Source organism: Lemur catta, chromosome 7 (assembly GCF_020740605.2).
Source record: "Lemur catta isolate mLemCat1 chromosome 7, mLemCat1.pri, whole genome shotgun sequence".
NCBI lineage: Eukaryota > Metazoa > Chordata > Mammalia > Primates > Lemuridae > Lemur > Lemur catta.
Window position 1 is genome coordinate 67,193,337 of NC_059134.1, and position 19,150 is coordinate 67,212,486.

The 19,150-nt window shown below is 32.8% G+C and overlaps 1 protein-coding gene across 3 annotated transcripts in view; it reads left to right on the forward strand.

Moving 5' to 3' along the window:
• Positions 1–19,150, forward strand: part of USP47 (ubiquitin specific peptidase 47) — a 113,505-nt gene that overhangs the window by 51,461 nt on the left and 42,894 nt on the right. For all 3 annotated transcript variants that reach the window (XM_045557528.1, XM_045557527.1, XM_045557526.1), the window contains 4 exons: positions 651–800; positions 16,280–16,375; positions 16,459–16,611; positions 18,943–19,110. In XM_045557528.1, coding sequence (XP_045413484.1) covers positions 651–800; positions 16,280–16,375; positions 16,459–16,611; positions 18,943–19,110 — 567 coding nt within the window. The remainder of the gene's footprint in view (positions 1–650; positions 801–16,279; positions 16,376–16,458; positions 16,612–18,942; positions 19,111–19,150) is intronic.

The window sequence follows — 19,150 nt, forward strand, 5'->3', positions numbered from 1 at the left end:
GTTTGGGGACTAGGTGAGAGATCCATTCTTTCAGGTGAAGACATTTAGAGGGAGATGGATTTTAAGATATTTTTTGAATTTCCATACATTTAAAAAAAAAGTTATGGTGTAATAGTTCTCCTTGGAATTGTTTTAGGTATATTACTGAAAGTGTTTGCATCTTGGGCTAGAGGATATGATTTTATAAATCAATATCTTATTATGAGAGTGGTGATATGCATATGTAAAGCTATAAAAATGCAGCCAGTATTTAGCTGTGTAATTATTAACTTGCCTAAAGTGATAGATTAGGATTTATTTTCATCCTAATGATAAGATAATGTGAGATGTAATGATATAATAAATTGGTAACTGATTTCATCAAAACCTATTTAATAGTTGGGTTTTTTCATAAGTATTAAAATAGTTGATTTTTGCACATTGATTCTTAAATTAGTGTTAATCTAATTTTGTGGATTTTTAGGTGATTTTTGTCATCTTTTTTAATATAAAATTGTAGACAAATCTTATACTAAAGCTTTCTGAGATTTTAACAGTAAAAATCAATATCCTTTTGTAAATCATTCTAAAAAGCATGAATTGTGTTTTCAAATATTCTAAAATTTATTCTTAAGAAACTCTTTAAAAAATGTGAATGTTCTTATTTTTAGGCTGATCTTATAAATGAACTGTATCAAGGCAAGCTGAAGGACTACGTGAGATGTCTGGAATGTGGTTATGAGGGTTGGAGAATCGACACGTATCTTGATATTCCATTGGTCATCCGACCTTATGGGTCCAGCCAAGCATTTGCTAGTGTGGTGTGTACCTTTCACCTGACTGCTTGTGTATTCTTACACAGAATATATAATAGCACAGTGATATAATCTCTTGTAAGGTAAGTATCATCCTAGATACACCTTCTTGGGTTGTTAGTCATTCCTGCATTTAAACTAGCAAGATCTAGAAGATCTTTGATACTTCAGTGAGTCCTAATAGTGCATGTATAAGAGGGAAAATGAATGCAAATGTACTGCCTCATGGTTTAGTGTTTTATTCTTTTTGATAGGTGATTAGATGATTTCATCTTTATCTTTTTTTAACATCTAAGCAATGTATTTTATAAATGCTATTTTTGTGACCACTTTTTTCACTGGAAAGTACTTTTTGTTTTGGGGAAATTATTTTGTTCCAAACACTGTTAAAATTGGAAAAACTCACCTCTGGTTTTTATGACAAAGACTGTATTTTTTAAAGAAGCATCCCTGTTCTGAATATTTAATTAAAAAATACATCATATAAGCACAGATAATTTGAAGAATCAAAACTGTAATCACCTTAATTATTCATATACTGAGTATCTAATTGGGGATTATCTAAGATTTTTTCATTCCTCCTCTTGTTATCTATTTCTTGATTGCTTTTTTATAATTTTCTTACGATATTTTATCTATATATGTGTTTACTTGTACAAAAGGCGAGTCATGGAAGGAGTTAAGTTGACATTTAAAATTAAAGTGTTCAAAAACATTCATTTGAATCTATTGTGTGCCAGAGGAAACTTTCAAAGCTAAATAAGACATCTAAAAAAAGGGAGAATTTTGTCAGGTTATATGTTTTGGTCTTATTTATGCTGTTATTAAGCTGATGGTGGCTCTTAGCAAAAGATGTTTTTTTAAAGCTACTCCATACTTTATTTTCTAAAATAGTTTTACAAGTATGGTTTGGTCCTCTGCCCTGTAGGACGATTGATTCCTTTTGCTTTTTCTCCTACTTTTATATGGCTGTCAGGAAATAATCAGCAAGAAGTAATGGACTCAATCAGTGGAAAGCCAAAGCAGGCATCTAAGTAAAAGACCTTTTCTGGATAGCATGAGATCAAGTCTCCTTTCTTCCACTGTTTTTCACAGTCTGCTTCCTGACCATATTTGAAACATTTTGTTAAATGTTCAGTAGTACCCGTTGTACCTGGCCATTCTAGATTAAATTGGCCTTGATTTAGATGGCTAGTTTTGTTTTTCATTTTTGCTTTATCATATTTATTTATTTTTAAACTTTATTTTGGCAGTTCAAGGTAGAAATGACACTCTGTAAAATCATTGAAAAATTAACATTTTTGTTTTTTATAACTGATTTCCTTACTAATTTTTAAAATTAACATTTCTCTGGCAAAATATACTAGGGAATATTTGGTAGTCTCAGACCGTTTTTTCTACCTTACCTATTAAAATGTTTTTCATGAAAGATTTTTCACATATACATTTATTTTAGGTTTTTTTTACCATATTAATTGAATATTGAGGAAGTTAGTTTTATTTGTGCTGTTATTTTGGAATCTTATATTTGAGTATTCAGCAAATATAATTGCTTAGCTAAATCTTTATGTCATTATTTATTTACCTGCTGATTTGCCAGTACTCTCTTAAGTACATTAATAGACACAGTAATGGAATGATTTGGAAGATACTTTTGGAGAAGTGAACAATATCACATTTCTAAATGGAATTCTCCAAAGGAGAATGGAATCCCCCGCTGATACATGCGTGCTCTTGGTGGTAGTGGTGGTAGAGGTTCAGTGGGAATTGGAAGTTACAGCTATGAAGCAGTATGTGAGCAGGTTTATAACACACATGCGCTAATAGGGCTTGCAGAAGAGAACTTAAAACTTTCTAGACTTTGCTGGAGTCTCTTGAGGGAAATTACAGCAGGTGAAACTACCCAAGATAGGGGTTCTAAGGAGGATACTACCTTCAGAGAACTTTAGTTAGAGGTAAGTGATTTCTCATTATTTTCTGAATTCATACCTTTAACTTATTCTTCTTAGTCCACAAGTATCATCATATAGCATCTAAAATTAGTTTTATATCACTGCTTGCCATTGTGTATTTTGTTAATTCTATATGTTTTAAAGGAATTTCATATAAATATGGATTGCAAAAATCTAGTTAAAAGAAACATTTTAAAATTGTTCACTCAGACTATATAAAATTTGGGCTGAATTTTAATTGGACTCTTTTAAAATTATTTTCCTACCTTTATCAGTGGATAAGTGTTATTTTTGGCTTGACATAGATGTAGACACATACATATACATTAACATACACCCACACACACAAACATACACATTGATGGCTATATGTTATGTTTATTGTATATTTTATTCAATGTGCCACAATATTATGGGTTTGATTTCAGACAGTTAAATGTGAGGTTCTGTTAAAAATTAAAGTGTTGTTTTGTTTTAATTTTTTTTTAACCTTCATCTGAAACACCCAGTTTCTGGAGTTGTTTTATCTTCATTCTCAAACAAATTAATTTGCAAATAATATTTAAGATTAAAGTACGAATCAAATTAGCACTCACCTAATTTATCATTATAGCAGCCATAATCAATTTTTGTAGTTGTTTTTCAACATGATTGGTAAGAGATTATTTTTATAAAGAGTACTAAGAATTTCCTGCAATTAAAAAAAAGCCATTCATCACAATGTTTTCGTTATTGAATTGTTTTTTAATTATCATAACTGATGTTTATTAGCTATCTGATCTTTATTTTGCCTCGCCAAGTAGGAAATTTAAGGGCTCTTTTGCCATTCTGTATCTCTCAGATTGAGTTCTATTCAACACTAGTCTGTTACAGGATATAATAGATATTCTGGGCTAGGCTTCCTTGATTAAAAAAATTTGGGAAACCGTACCCTCTTTGGGGTAAACCCTCTTTGGGAAGATCACACAAAGTGTGTATTGTATTTTAAATATTCCAGTGATTCATATAGCAGAGAGATTTGTTTAAATGTGTTTAACCTGGCATTTTCCTTCTCTGTGGGACATCTGTTAATATCTTAACAGACATTAGGATTCTGAGGAACACATTGTGGGAAAGTCTATGTTAGAGTAAGATGATTTAAGGAGTATCTCTATTTTGTTAAGCTAATATTTATGTCCTTGGGATGTTGAAGGTTAATGAGAATACTAAAATATGTGTTATAATTTCCTATTGTTTTACATATTTTATTATTCTGAAAAAATATCAGCAAAAGAATTATTTGTATTGGTCCTTTGAAAAGCTTTTGTTTTTAGTGATTTGCTAGGTAATTAGAGCCTTCAGTGTTCACTGATTAGATCAAAGTCAACTTGAGTCTGCTTATTGCCAAGCACATTTGAGAGTTTATTATTATAAGAAGATAGTTCTAAGTACATTCTAGTAATACATAGAAATTAGAGATACAATTTTTTGTTGGTTAATTATGAAAGCATATTTCATAAATTAAAGAAAAATGATGTAGCCTCATGTTTGACAGTAGGGAGGTGTTTTTTTAACAGTAAAATTTTAGACGCTTTTTATGGGTATCTTTTGTCAAACATATGACATATTTATTTAGTTCTACTTTATGGCAGACACTGTTCTAGGCCATTTTCTTTTAGGATACTTCTGTTATTGAATAAGTATATTTAAATACCTATTTATTATGACAAAATGTGTTTGAAAGTCTGGAATTGGGTTTAGCTGCATCATTCCATATAGTGCCTTTGGAGGGGTAAGATTATGTAAAAGACTTTTTTTGTTCCCTAAGCAAACATAGTTTAATGATTGTTTTAAAGTTTTGAATGGGAAGTTGTTAAATTAGTAAGTATGAAATTAAAAGCATTTCAACATATTTAGTTTACACAAGTTTATATTATAAGTCCTACCCTGATTTAACAGGTGATTTGAACATTTTTATGTGGCTAGCTCAGCCACATAACTCATTTGGATGAAGGACTGGTGCAGATTTGTCCAAATATGTAAGCATCGCATAAAGAAAAATCTCTTCCACAGACTGTACCCTCATTTTTCCAGGAATTTGTGTGGTTGGACATAGTGGGAACCAGTTTAAAAAGTGGGGACTTCTGCTTTCAGGAAGATGGAGTAGATGTACATTGCCCTATTCTTCCCGCTAAAACAACTGAAAACCTTGAAATTATATATAAAATAAACACAAGAAGACTCTGAAAGGTGGAGAGAAGGCATACAGACTAGGGACCTCAGCACCCAAGGAATGACACGGTGGTGAGTTCCATGGGTTTTCTTTTTGCCTCATATATCCCAAACTTGAAGCTGAAGAAGCTGGCAACCTGGAAACAGTAATTGGCACAAACTTTTTAAAAAAGCCTTCTCTCTTTAGCTTAAGGACCAGGAAAGGGACAGATAAGCAAGTCAGAGAACTTTTAGACAGTAAGTGGTCTGCTCTAGCCAAACACCACAGAAAAACTGAGGCCCCACCTCAACTCATACCAGCCAAGGTTAAGTGGGGGAGCCTAGACTTCCACCCTCATAACATTGTAACAAGGCTCCTCAACACCCCCCAACCCCTGCCTTCCCCACCTCCCGCCAGGGTGGTTTCACAGAAGGCTAAGTAAGGAGCCAGGACTTTCATCCTGCCGGGCAGTAACAAACCTCCCTACCACCATTGCCCATTCTCCTGGTTCACTGTTATTAGAAACCACATGGGCACCCTGGCCTTCTACACTCACCTGACAGTAATGAGGTGCTCCTTCCTCTCCTTGCTGGCATGCTGTCAGAGGAGACTAGTGGAGAGTCACAGGTTCACAGCTTCCCATGGGTAATGAGGCCAGCCCCCTCCTACTTATGGTATCAGTGTTGGCCAAAAGGGGAGAAGTAATGAGATACTACTGGCTCTTATAGACAAGGTGATATCAGCAGAGTATTCCTTCCCCTGCCCAGCAGTAATGAGGAGCCACTTCCCTCCTCAGGTGTCAAAAGAGGCCAAGTGGGAAACCTAGACTTCTCATTCCACTTGGCACTAATAAGGCAAGAGTCCCTTGCCCAGCTAGAGCAGTGTCAAAGGAAGCCATCTAAACAAGATTTAAATAGAGTCCAGAATCTCATAACACCCCAATGTCCAGATTTCAATCAAAAATCACAAATTTCTGTTTGAATTAAAGAAGAAAATCAATAGACACAAATGAAATGGCAGGTATTAGAATTATCTGACAAATATTTTAAGGCAGCCATCACAGAAGTACTTCAGTGAGCAATCCCAAACACACTGAAAACAAATGAGAACGTAGAAAATTTCAGGGAAGAAATAGCAGATAAAATAATTGCAAATTTAGAACTGAAAAATGCAATACTCAAAATGAACAACTCAGTCTGTAGACCCAACAGCAGAATGAAGGAGATAGTAAAAAGAACTGGTGGACTTGAAGACAGAAAAATAAATATTACCCAATCTAAACAGCAAAGAGAGGATAGACTGGAAAAAAAAAAAAGATCCTTAGGGGCCTGTGGGACTATAATAACCCTTGTGTCATTGGAGTCCTGGAAGGAGAAGAAAAAGAAAGCAGATACAAAAAATGACTGAAAACTTCACTGAATTTGGCAAAAGGCATAAACCTGTAGATCCAAGAAGCTGAGTGAATCCCAAACAGAGTAAGCCAAAAGAACTACATCAAGTCCACTTACAACCAAATTTCTGAAAACTAAAGACAAGATATCTTGAAAGCAGCAAGAGAGAAAAGACACTTTTGTGATAGGGGAAAAACACTCTGATTTCTTATAAGCAGATTTCTCATCAAAAACAATGGAGGCTAGAAGAAAGTAGCACAGTTTTTTAAGTATTGAAAGAAAAGAACCGTCAACCAGAGTCTCAGACCTAGTGAAAATATTCTTTAGGAATGGAGAAGAAATAAAATTTTCAGATGAGGTGACATTAAGAGAATTTGTCACCAACAGACCTGTCCTAAAAAAATGCCTAAAGAAAGTTCTTAAACAGAAAGGAAATTATAAGAGGAATGGTTTTTGAACATCAGGAAGGAAGGAAGAACAATTTAAGCAAAAATATGGGTAAATACAATAGATTTTCCTTCTTTTCCTGAGTTTTCTAAATTATGTTTGATAGTTGAACCAAAATTATTACTGCACTGTCTAATGTGATTCTAAATATATTTAGAGGGGATATAAAGACATTATATTTATTATAAATGGGAGGAGGTATAAAGACAAAAAAGGTAGTTTTTCTACAGTCAAACTAGTAAAATAATGGCATCACTAGACTGATAAGTTTTGTATACATATGTGTATATATATGTTAATATATATATTTGTATATAAAAAATATAATGCCTAGAGCAACCACTGCAAAAGAGATACACTCAAAAACACTATAGATAAATCAAAGTAGAATTCAAAAAAATATTTAAGTAACCCACAGGAAGGCAGGAGAAAATAAATGGAAAGATGAAAATGAGAAAACAAACAAAAAAACTGAAAAATAATATGGAAGACCTAGTTAAATGTAAATGGTCCAAATATACCAAGTAAAAGTCAGAGATTAGCATAATAGGTTTTAAAAAAAAGACCCAATAGTATGCTATCTGCAAGAAACTCCCTTCGAATACAGTCATTTGTGGCTTAATGATGGGAATACATTCTGAGAAATGTGTCATTAGATGATTTCATCATTGTGTGAACATTCTGGAATGTACTTTACACAAACTTAGATGGTATAGCCTACTACGCACATAGGCTATATGGTATAGCCTATTACTCCTAGGCTACAAACCTGTGCAGCATGTTACTGTACTGAATACTCTAAGCAGTTGTAACACAATAGTAAGTATCTGTGTATAGAAAAGATACAGTGAAAATAAGGGATGAAAGATAAAAAAATGGTACACATGTATAGGGTACTTACAATAAATAGAGCCTGCAAGACTGGAAGTTGCTCTGGGTGAGGAGGTGAGTGGTGAGTGAATACAAGGGCCTAGGACATTACTATCTGCTACTGTAGACTTTATAAACACTGTACACTTAGTATATGCTAAATTTATTAAAAAATAATTTTCTTTCTTTGGTAATATTTAGCTTAAAACACAAATGCATTGTGTATATCTGTACAAAAATATTCTTTCTTTGTATCCTTATTCTATAAGCTTTTTTCTATTTTTTTTAAATTTTTTAAACTTTTTTTTAAAAACTAAGACACAGACACATTAGGCTAGGCATACACAGGGTCAGGATCATCCATATCACTGTCTTCTACCTCCACATTTTGTCCCACTGAAAAGTCTTTAGGGACAATAACACACATGGGGCCATCATCACCACCTATGATAACAGTGCCTTCTGGAATAGCTCCTGAAGGACCTGCTCGAGACTGTTTTATAATTAACATAATACACACACATACACACACACACACACTCTAAAATAACAATAAAAAGTATTGCATAGACATATATATACCAGTAACAGTCATTTTTTTATCATTATCAAGTATTATGTACTATACATAATTGTATGTCTTATACTGTTATAAGTGGTAGTACAATAGGTTACCATAAGCGCATGCATGATGCATTTTGCTACTACGTTAGGATGGCTGTGACATCACTAGATGGTGGGAATTTTTCAGCTCCATCATAATCTCATAGAATCACTGTCATACATGCTGTTCACCATTGACCAAAACGTCATTATGTGGTGCATGACTGTATATTGGTTTAGGCAGGTTGGAAGTAAAATGATGAAAGGTAATATATTGTGCAAACATTAATCAAAAGAAATCAGGAATGGCTATGTTAACATCAGATAAAAGAAGACTTCAGAGCAAAGAAAATTACCAGACACAGAGGGACATTATATAATGATAAAAGGGTTAGTCTACCAAGAAGACAGCAATCTTAAATGTGTATGCACCGAATAACAGAGCTGCAAAATACATGAAGCAAAACTTTCAGAACTAAAAGGAGAAATAGATAAATCTACAGTTAAAGTTGGAGACTTCAATACCCCTCTCTTCCCAATTGATAGGTAGAAATAACATCTAGACAGAAATAGCAAGGATATAGAAGAATTCAACACCACCACCAATCAACAGGATCTAATTAACATTTCTAAAATGTTCTACGCAGCAACATCAGAGTACACATTCTTTTCAAGTGCCCGTGAAATATATATCAGGATAGACTATATACTCTGGGCTATAAAACAAACGTCTACAATTTAAAAGGAAATCATAGAGTCTATGAGTTCTAATCATAATGAAATCAGATTAGAAATTAATAACAGAAAAATCACTAACCACTTGGATAATAACACACTTCTAAGTAATCCATGAGACAAAGAGAAAGTCTCAAAGGAAATTTAAAAATACTTTGAACTTAATGAAATTTAACATCAAATTTTTTGAGGCATAGCTAAAGCACTGCTGAGAGTGAAACTTACAGCATTAAACACATTTAAATGGAGGAAAAGTGCCAAATCAAATATCTAAGCTTCTACCTAACCTGGGAAAAGAAGAACAAAAGAAACCCAAAGCAAGCAGAAAGAAGAACATTATAACGAAAAAACAGAAATCAGTGAAATAGAAAACAGAAGAATGTAGAGAAAATCAATAAAACAAAGAGCTGATGTTTTTGAAAGATCAATAAAATTGAAAAACCTACAGCAAGACTGACAGAGAAAAAAAGGAAAATTTCTAGTATCAGGAACAAAAAGGATGTCACTATAGATCTTGCAGACATCAAAGGGATGATAAGGGAATATAACGAACAACTCCGCACACATAAATTTGATAGCTTAGGTAAAATGAACCAATTCCTTGAAAAGCACAAACTACAACTCACCCAATAGGAATTAGCTAATTTGAATAGCTCTGTAACTGTTAAGGTAATTAAATTTATAATTAAAAACCTCTTGTAAAGGAAATCTCCAAGTCTGGATTGTTTCATTGGCTATGTGTACTGAACATTTGAAGAACAATGAACACAGTTCTACACAATTTTTTTCCAAAAAAAAGGAAGAGGAGGGAACTTTTGTTTTATGATGCTATTTTTAACCTGATACTAAATCAGACAGGACAGTAAAAAAAAAAAAATCAATATCCCTCATGCAAATAGATGGGAAAAATCTTACCGAAATATTAGCGAATGGAATTAAGCAATATATAAAAAGAATAATATACCATGACCCAGTAGGGTTGATTTCAGGGATTCAAGGTTGGCCTTGAAAAAATTACTCATTCAAAAATCAATGAGTGTAATCTTCCGTATTAACAAGCAAAAGAAGAACATTCATATGATCATATCAATTGATTTAGAAAAAGCACTTGACAAAATTCAACAGTCTACCATGATAATAACTCAGAAATCTAGGAATAGAGGGAAATTTCCTCTACTTAATAAAAAACATTCAGAATACCTATAGCTATAGAGTAATTCATGGTGAAGGACTGATGCTTTCCCCCTAAGAATATCAAGGTTGTCTGGGCAATGATGTCTGCTCTCCCCACGCTTATTCAATATAGTACTGGAAGTCCTAGCCAACACAATACGACAAGAAGGAGAAGAAACAAAATGCATACCAATTAAAGGAAAAAATAAAATTGTCTATATTTTTAGGTGACATGATTGTCTATGTAGAAAATCCCAACGTATCTGCAAAAACCCCTTGAACTAATAAGTGAGTTTAGCAAGGTAGCAGGATAAAGGTAAAATATCAATTGTGTTTCAAGATACTAGCAATGAACATGTGGAAAGTGAAATTAAAAATACAATTTATAATTTTGCAAAAAAAAAAAACTTATATGGAAATCCAACAAAACATGTACTGTACCTATGTGCTGAAAACTACAGAACTTTGAAAGGATTATGTTAAGCAAAATAAGCTAGGCTTAGAAAGACAAATATCACATGTTCTCACTCAGATGTTGGAGCTAAAAAAGCTAATCTCATGGAAACAGAGAGTAGAATGATAATGACCAGAGGTTGGGAAGGGTGTGTTTGTGGGGAAGGGGGGCTGAAGAGAGGTAGGTTAATGGGTACAAACATACTGTTAGATAGAAGAAATAAGTTCCAGTGTTTGACAGCACAGTTGACTGACTATAGTTAATATATTGTGTATTTTAAAATATTAATAGTTAGATTTGAAATGTTTCCAACACAAATGATAAATGTTTGAGGTGATGAATATCCTGAATAACCGTAACTTGATCATTACACACTACATCATTCTTTGCACGTATCACAGTATCATACCCCACAAATATGTATAAATATTATGCATCAATAAAATATTCTTAAAAAAATATTTAAATGGAGAGACATTCTGTACTCTTTGATTGGAAGATTCAACATAGTAAAGATGTCAATAGATACATGCAAAATATGCCTAATTGATTTTTCACAAAGGTACAAAAGAAATTCACTGGAGGAAGGATGATGTTTTCAACATACGATGCTGGAGCATTTGGACAGCTATATCACAAAAATTATAAAAATGGATTGTAGACTTAAATGTAAGACGTAAAACTATACAACTTTTTTTTAAAAAGGAGAAAATCTTCCGGATCTAGAGCTAAGCAGAGTTCTTAGATTTAATACCAAAAGTACAGTCTACAGAAGGAAAAACTGACAAGTTTGACCTCATCAAGATTAAAAGCATTTGCTACCTGAAAGCCCATGTGATGAAGATGAAAAGAGAAACTACAGACTGGAAGAAGATATTTGCATACCTGATGTATTTACAGTCTGACAAAGGACTCATATCTAGAATATATAAAGAACTCTCAAAACACATCAGAAAAAAATTCAATTAGACAATTGGCAAAAAATGTAAATAACAATTCATCAAAGAGGATATGTAAAATAAATACAGAAAAGATGCTCAATATCACTGGCTATTTGTGTGTGTGTGTGTGTTAACAGTACAATGTTTACAATATTTTGTTCCATTTTTGTGAGATCTATAAGCTATTTTTTGATATCTAAAATATAGTTTGCCATAATTTTTAGTTATTGCATTTATCACATTAAGTGCAGCTAATCGCATATAACCACGTAAGCCCATTATTTACATAATTTGTTGAATGGATGAATGAATTGAAGCTAATTTTTATAACTGATTAATCTTATTTATAGTTATATTGGTGACAACCCATTGGAAAGCTAGAATAAGGAGACTATAGAATATATTAATATAGCTTCAACTGGTTTCTGGGTCTGAAGGATATGGCAGCTGCCTGAATCTGAATATCTTCACACATCCTCTTAAAAAACCATGGACTAAAAGGAATGTGAATGAAAAATCCAACTAGCCCATACCTTCTGCATTACTAGGAGACAGAGAATACCATGAACTTCAAATTACTTGTAAGTAGCAAAATAAACAGCTAATTGCAACAGAGCTTCCACTGCTGCTGCAAGATTGTATATGTGAAGAGTATGGAGCAGGAAGTTTAAGAGACTCTGAAAAAGAAGAGAGGGGAATGAGGGACTTAAAATAGGAACAGAATCACCCTGAAAAAGAGAAAGTATGACAGTAAATGCCAAAAGAGTGAACATAGATTGGGACTTGGTAGTTTATAGCACCAGCTATAGGAAAAGGATTTTAGAGTGAGCAGGATTAGAAGTGGCAGCCGTGGGGGAAATCTGCTTCTGGGAAAGAAGGAGATTAAACAAAGAAGGGGTGATGCCCCACAGGGTTGTACCAGTGGAGAAAATGAGAAGAAAGAAAAATTAAGGATCCTGCAAAAATGAAAGAAGACACCAACCTCTCTCCTCATTACCCAAAGAAACTGCACTTCACTAAGTGAGCAGAGAAGGTGCTTTCAGACTAAAGAATGCAGTTCACAAAATGACTAGAGGAAAGAAAAATCAGATATACAGAACACTGTTGTTAGAAGAAAATGGAAAATCTATATTAAAGGATTTCAGCTAATGAACATTCCCCTGCCCCAAAAAAACCTCAGGAAAATAACCACAGAGTAGAATGCTGTAATAGTACTCTAGACTGAATTAAAACATGCTCAAATGAGGAAAATAAGACCTGCTATCCAGAAATTTAAGGAGAGAAATGGGGAGGGGGAACCAAGAAGAAATGCAACAAGAGTTCATTAAACTCAGGAAAGATACTGAAAAGACAAAACTATCTTAGAAATGAAGAATAAATTACAAAATGTTCAACAGAATAGAAAGAATGAAAATCTAATGAGGGACATCAAATGCAAATGAAATAAAGAAGTAAAAGGAATCTCAGAAGAAATGATTGAAAGGAAAGACCAACAAAGGAAGTCCAACGTAATTGGAGTCTGTAAAGAAGCAAAAGAGAACAGTGGAATAAAACTCATAGTTAAACTATAATTCAGAAAAACTTTCTGGGAATAAGGGAAATTTTAAATCTACCTTTTAAAGGACCCACCATGACCTGGAATGATGAACTCTGAGACAGAGTAAACTAGTAAAGATGAATTGGGCTGGCATCACACTTTGGAAGAGCAGTGTGCAAATCATGGCAACAGAGACTCAAGGAAAGAATTTTTAGAGACTCAAGGAAAGAAAGTACCAGCCAAGGATTTGATATGCAACCAAGTTTTTCTTGAGTTATGAGGGATATACAAAAATAGTTTTGAACATTCAAAAACTCGTTAGATATTGTATCCATGAGCCCTTGAGCTTATTAGAGGATGAGCTCAAGAGATCACTGGGGAACCTTTAGCAGAAAAACTGAGCATTTAATATGTTAAACTGTAGAATTAAGGACTAAGTATAACAAGGATGGAGACATGGATAGATAACAGTATGAAATGTTGTATGTTGAACAGAGTATAAAGAGTACCACTTTTAAAAAGGAGAAGGGGAGAGAAAGGCAAGTAGAATAAGATCAGTCTGTTGTGTGGGTGGGAGACAAAGGATACCATTTAAAAGTGGCAGACCAGATACTCAAAAAAGTTTAAGAATAAAAGGGGAGGGGAAATAAAGGAGATTAAGGGCACTAACAAAAGTATAAGTGCAAAAGTAACCACTAGAGCAAAATTACTAACCTTGCTAACTACCAAAAGAAAATGTAAAAAATAGCAAAGAAATCACATAAAGGTGCATGGTAAATATTACCTAATAAATACAGTAATTATTTAAGAGTGAGACAAAACCAAGTATATCAGTCATATTAAATATGAGTAGGTTTAACTTACTAGAAGAAAAATATTTTTAAAGCAAACATCCTATTAAAATTTGGTTTAGGCAAGAATCCATTAGTGCATGCTAAAATCAAGGGTGAACACTTTGGTAAGCCTCTGGATTTTTGCATGATCTCCAAGTATGTCCTTCTAGATTGCTTATTAGCTGTAAGGGGAAAAACAATAACTATATATTGAAAAAAGTGGGTAACACCTTTACCAGATGATTAAAATTATGTCACCAACGAGCAAGTTACATGATAGCCTACAATTATAATACCTGTACAAGAGCACGTCATTGCTTATGTGGTAGTCTAGCATGGAATGTATAAAATGGATCTAATAATGAAGAACAACAGACAAACCCAAATTGTGGAACATTTTATAAAATAACTGGCTTCTGTTTTTCAAAAAATATCAGTGTCATGAAAGAAAAATCTCTGGAACTATTCCAGATTAGAGGACTCTAAAGAGACAGATAGCCATATGAAATCTGTGACCCCAGATTTGTCCTAAATGGGGACAAAAGCTATAAAGGATGTAATCAGGGTAGTTGACAGAATTGGAATATGGACTGACAAAGTACTTTATCAGTACTAGATTTTCCTCAGTTTGATAACTGTACTGTTTGTGTAAGAATGTCCCTATTTTTAAAAAGGCATATTAAAGTATTAAGAGGTAAAGTGTGATGTTTTGTATAAACCTACTCTCAAATCGTTTGGAAAAAAATACTGTTGGTTCATATGGTTCAAAAAATAATAATGTTGGGGGTGGATAAAGCAAAAGTAGCAAAATGTTAAAAAGTTGATGAGTTTGAGTAAAGAGTATTTGAGAATTCCCTGTTCTTTAAGCTTTTCTCTAAGATTTAAATTATTTTTTTTTAAAAAAAAGGTCCCTAGCTATGAACTATAAGCCAGAGACCAGTAGTTTAGTAGAGTTTGAGTTACTTAATTTTCTCACTCTACCCCCACCCCACTTTTTGGGTATTGAGTGTTTTACCAGTTCAAATTGCCTATATTTGGAAAGCCTGACAAATTTAGTATCAGTCTATGTTAAACTATAGGTGTGGTTTCTTTTAAAGCTTTCTTCCTCTGTTATTATAGAATTTATCTGTTTTCTTTCTTAAAATATGCTTTAGAGAAAAAATTAGTTTTTTGAATGTGTCCTTTCCTATAACCTACAGTAAAATGCTTGATCATGTGGAAAACCCCCAGCTATTTGGTTTTTTCCCCATCTTGGTGCTTCTTTGTTTTCTGAGAACAAAATAGGAGATGGGATGAGTTTAGAAGCCTTTGATTATCTTTCCAAATTTTAAATTGTTCCAAAGTGAGCTATATTGAACAATATGTGGATGTTAGTTTTAGAAGCTTCGCTAGCTATTTTGCAACTAAGACCATTTTGCCAAATTAAGCTCCTTTATTTATCTTTTGAGCAACAATTGCTCTATATCAAAAGGAAAATATTTGAAGTAATTTTGTCTTAATGATTTCTTTTTCTTTATATGTAAATAGTGTCAGAAGTTCTGCTTAGGCCATGTACACAGAAAAGAGCATCAGATTAAATTTGAGATTATGCATCCAGTCATATGTTTTATTAACCAATTTTTTTAATTGTGAAAAACCAGTTATTAAAAATTAAAACAAAAATTTATGCCCACTGATTCTTCAACAGTGTTTATTCTAAGTTTCTTCTGTTTTAAGGCTGTATGGAGAAAAGAGAACCATGTGGTTCTACTAGATGAGCAATCCAGGAGCTCTCGCACATTTTCAAAAGGAGCAATGTCTCACATTCAGTGAGAAGATTGCACGGTGTCTTTCAACCTTTATAACTAGGTGCAGGGGTGGATTACTGGCTGATCCTAACTATAGTGATTAAGGATGGATATATGATTTTTAAGTGTATGGATAGTGTGAATTCTTCAGAGGTCAGTGTTACTGTACAGTTTAAAAATGCCTCCTTTTACAAGAAGATTGAAGTGATAACTGCTTTGCTTAGAAGTATGGAATTACTTTTTAATCTAAAGAGTGAGGTTTTTTTTAAGATTATTTAGCCAAGCACCACAATGTAAAGTCAATAAAAATTAGGGAGAAGTGACTGTTACGTGCAATAGTAAGAAAAGCAAATACTATGAAAGGCAAAAAAAATTTTCTTTTTGCTTAATTTTTATAGTGGTGATATTATTTTGCTATTGATAATTTTTTTCTTTGGTACATTTTGAGTTTCTAAATTTCTAGCCATTCTACTTATAACTGTTTTAGTAATTGCAGTGTTTTTATATTCAGGGCTTTGTCATTAACACAATATTTTAAGTAATTATAAACCATTTATTTTTTCCTAACTAGGAAGAAGCATTGCATGCATTTATTCAGCCAGAGATCCTGGATGGCCCAAATCAGTATTTTTGTGAACGCTGTAAGAAGAAGTGTGATGCACGAAAGGTAAATGCCATATAAAGATTAATAAATTGATTATCAGAGATAATATTCAATATTGAATGGAGTCCACCCCTTTATTTTTTTAGGGCCTTCGGTTTTTGCATTTCCCTTATCTGCTGACCTTACAGTTGAAAAGGTTTGATTTTGATTATACAACCATGCATAGGATTAAATTGAATGATCGAATGACATTTCCTGAGGAACTAGATATGAGTACATTTATTGATGTTGAAGATGAGGTAAATATTTATTATGTTTTCTTCTTATAAAATATTTTTCATCAATCCACTTTAGTCAGTCATATTTTTAAAAGAGCTGTTAGGGGTAACTTACCACTGATGTCATTTAGACTCTTTGAAGGAAGCTTATTTTCCCCTTATTTTCTAGTAGTGAATTCCATAAAAAGACTTACCTTTGTGTAAGCCTTTCCTGAACACCATATTTCAAATTATATTTCAAATATTCTTGTTTGGTCAGAGAAACTTACGATACTCTTTGAAAAGGCAATAAGGAACACAACTCTGGAATAAGAGAGAATCTTACATTTCATAATTTCTTAGTTATTGAAACTAGTTTACAGGTGAACTGTACTTGTGTTTCTGGTACATAATAAATGCAGAACAAATATATATGAATGAATGAATGAACGAACTGAGTACCATGGACTTAATTTCTTGCTGTCTCAGTATCTTTTTTAAGGATTAAGGTATCTGGGTTGTTCCCACTTAAGGTTTGCTAACTCTTAAATTGGCTGGGTTAGAAAACTAGAAAATATAGGGTGTTTTGTCTATTTTCCTTTTTAAATTAGTTTTTTAAAATTTGGAAACTTTATTTAAATAGTTTGAGCATGAGACTTTGAAGGACACATGTAATGCTCATCAATTTCTTCCCATTCATTGGCCTCCCAGAATTCTCTGGTTTCTCTAGCCTTATTCAATAAAAAGTTTATAATATTCCACTCTATTATTTTGGAAACTCTTCTGATTTTATTATGTGGAATATTATAATCACTTAGTTTAGTTATCATAGATTTATCACTCTGTAACTACCATGAAGCATTTTTTTCTTGTTGTTGAAACTGATGACTATAGTTATAAAAATGCCTTTTCCTAGGAGCTCAAAAATAAGTACTCCTCAAGTTTTATTTAGTACTGTTAAGTACTAAGAAGCAATGTGGTGTAGAAGAGCACATGTTTTGGGCTTCACTAACTGTGTGTTCAAATCCTTATCCAACTGTTTTCTAGCTTCTTGACCTTGGATAATTCATGTAACCTTTCTAACCTTTCATTTTCCTTGTCTGCAAAGTAAGAATAATAAATGTTTTTTTATAGCTTTTGTGAGAAGGTATCTTAAGTGAAGTAATTGTTCATTGAATGGTAACTATCACCAGATAACATTTTGAAAGATTTAATTGAAAATAATCTCAGACTTTTGTACTTGAGCTAGGAAATCTATCCAAAGTATGCCAAACTTTCAAAGGAGACATAATCTTGGGAGAATTTCCATTCATATAGAGAACTGCATGAGATCAGTCTTCTGAATATGCCTAATGTTAAAGGGAAATCTTTTCCAAGGGAAGAAAACCTAGATACAAAGTTTGGCAACATCTTTTTAGGAAGTTCTAGGTCTAGTTCTTGGGAGAAGAGATGTTTTGGCTTAGTTGAAGGAGTTTCAGGAATTATCTTTTTGGACTTAGTATAGAGTTCTAAAGTTGATTTTCACCTCCACTTATCCTTGAAGCAAACTTTCTTGAAGAATAAAGACCGTATATTAAAAGTAATACCTACAACAAAGTTCCTGGCAAAAAGTTTGTGCTTGTTATATATTGCTTAGATGCATTCAAGAACTTCTGTGTGATACCTTACACTTATCAAGAGCCTGTATGTTAGAAAATGCTCAAACTATTTAAATAAAAACATTTTTAGGTATATATATCTATATATGTACCTAAATATATATATAAAATGTTAAAGGAAACGGGGGGGTTGTTTGGCAATTTCTAAGAAGTAGAATTCTTCAGATTAAATTTGTGTGAATGTGATTTAAAACCATGAAACAGAAAAGTATAATTTCCTATTGTTACATTTCTACCTTCAGTACACTACAGTTCTTGAGGAAAGATAAAATGTCTTGTTTTTCTTTTTAATTATCTATAATACCTAACAGTGATAAACTGAATGGAACTTTTTGTTTAAGAAAAGAGATGGTATTCTGTTGGGATTTGAGAACACAGGAAGCTCATTTTGGAGCTCAGGTTCTCTGCTTTTATGGATTTTGCTGAAAGAAATGGTAATTTTATATTGTTATTTTATAATGATTAACATAAACGGCGTTTATCACTAATTTGTTGAATTAGAATTTTAAGGATATAATAGAGATGCTTTTAAAATATACTTTTTTTGCTTGTTTAATTTTACTTAAGATCTCACTTTTTGAAGAGAAGATAAATTTATTTAACATAAAATAAATATTTGTATTAATAATGATATGTTAAATTATGCAAAAAGTTTTGCTGAATATATCTTCCTTTTATTTGGCTTATAATTTTAAGATAATTGTGTCTTATTAAGAAATCTCCTCAGACTGAAAGTTGCACTGACAGTGGAGCAGAAAATGAAGGTAGTTGTCACAGTGATCAGATGAGCAATGATTTCTCCAATGATGATGGTGTTGATGAAGGAATCTGCCTTGAAAGCAATAGTGGAACTGAAAAGATTTCAAAACCTGGACTTGAAAAGGTGCTTTTTATCTTTTTCTAGTTGAAAAGAAAATAATCTC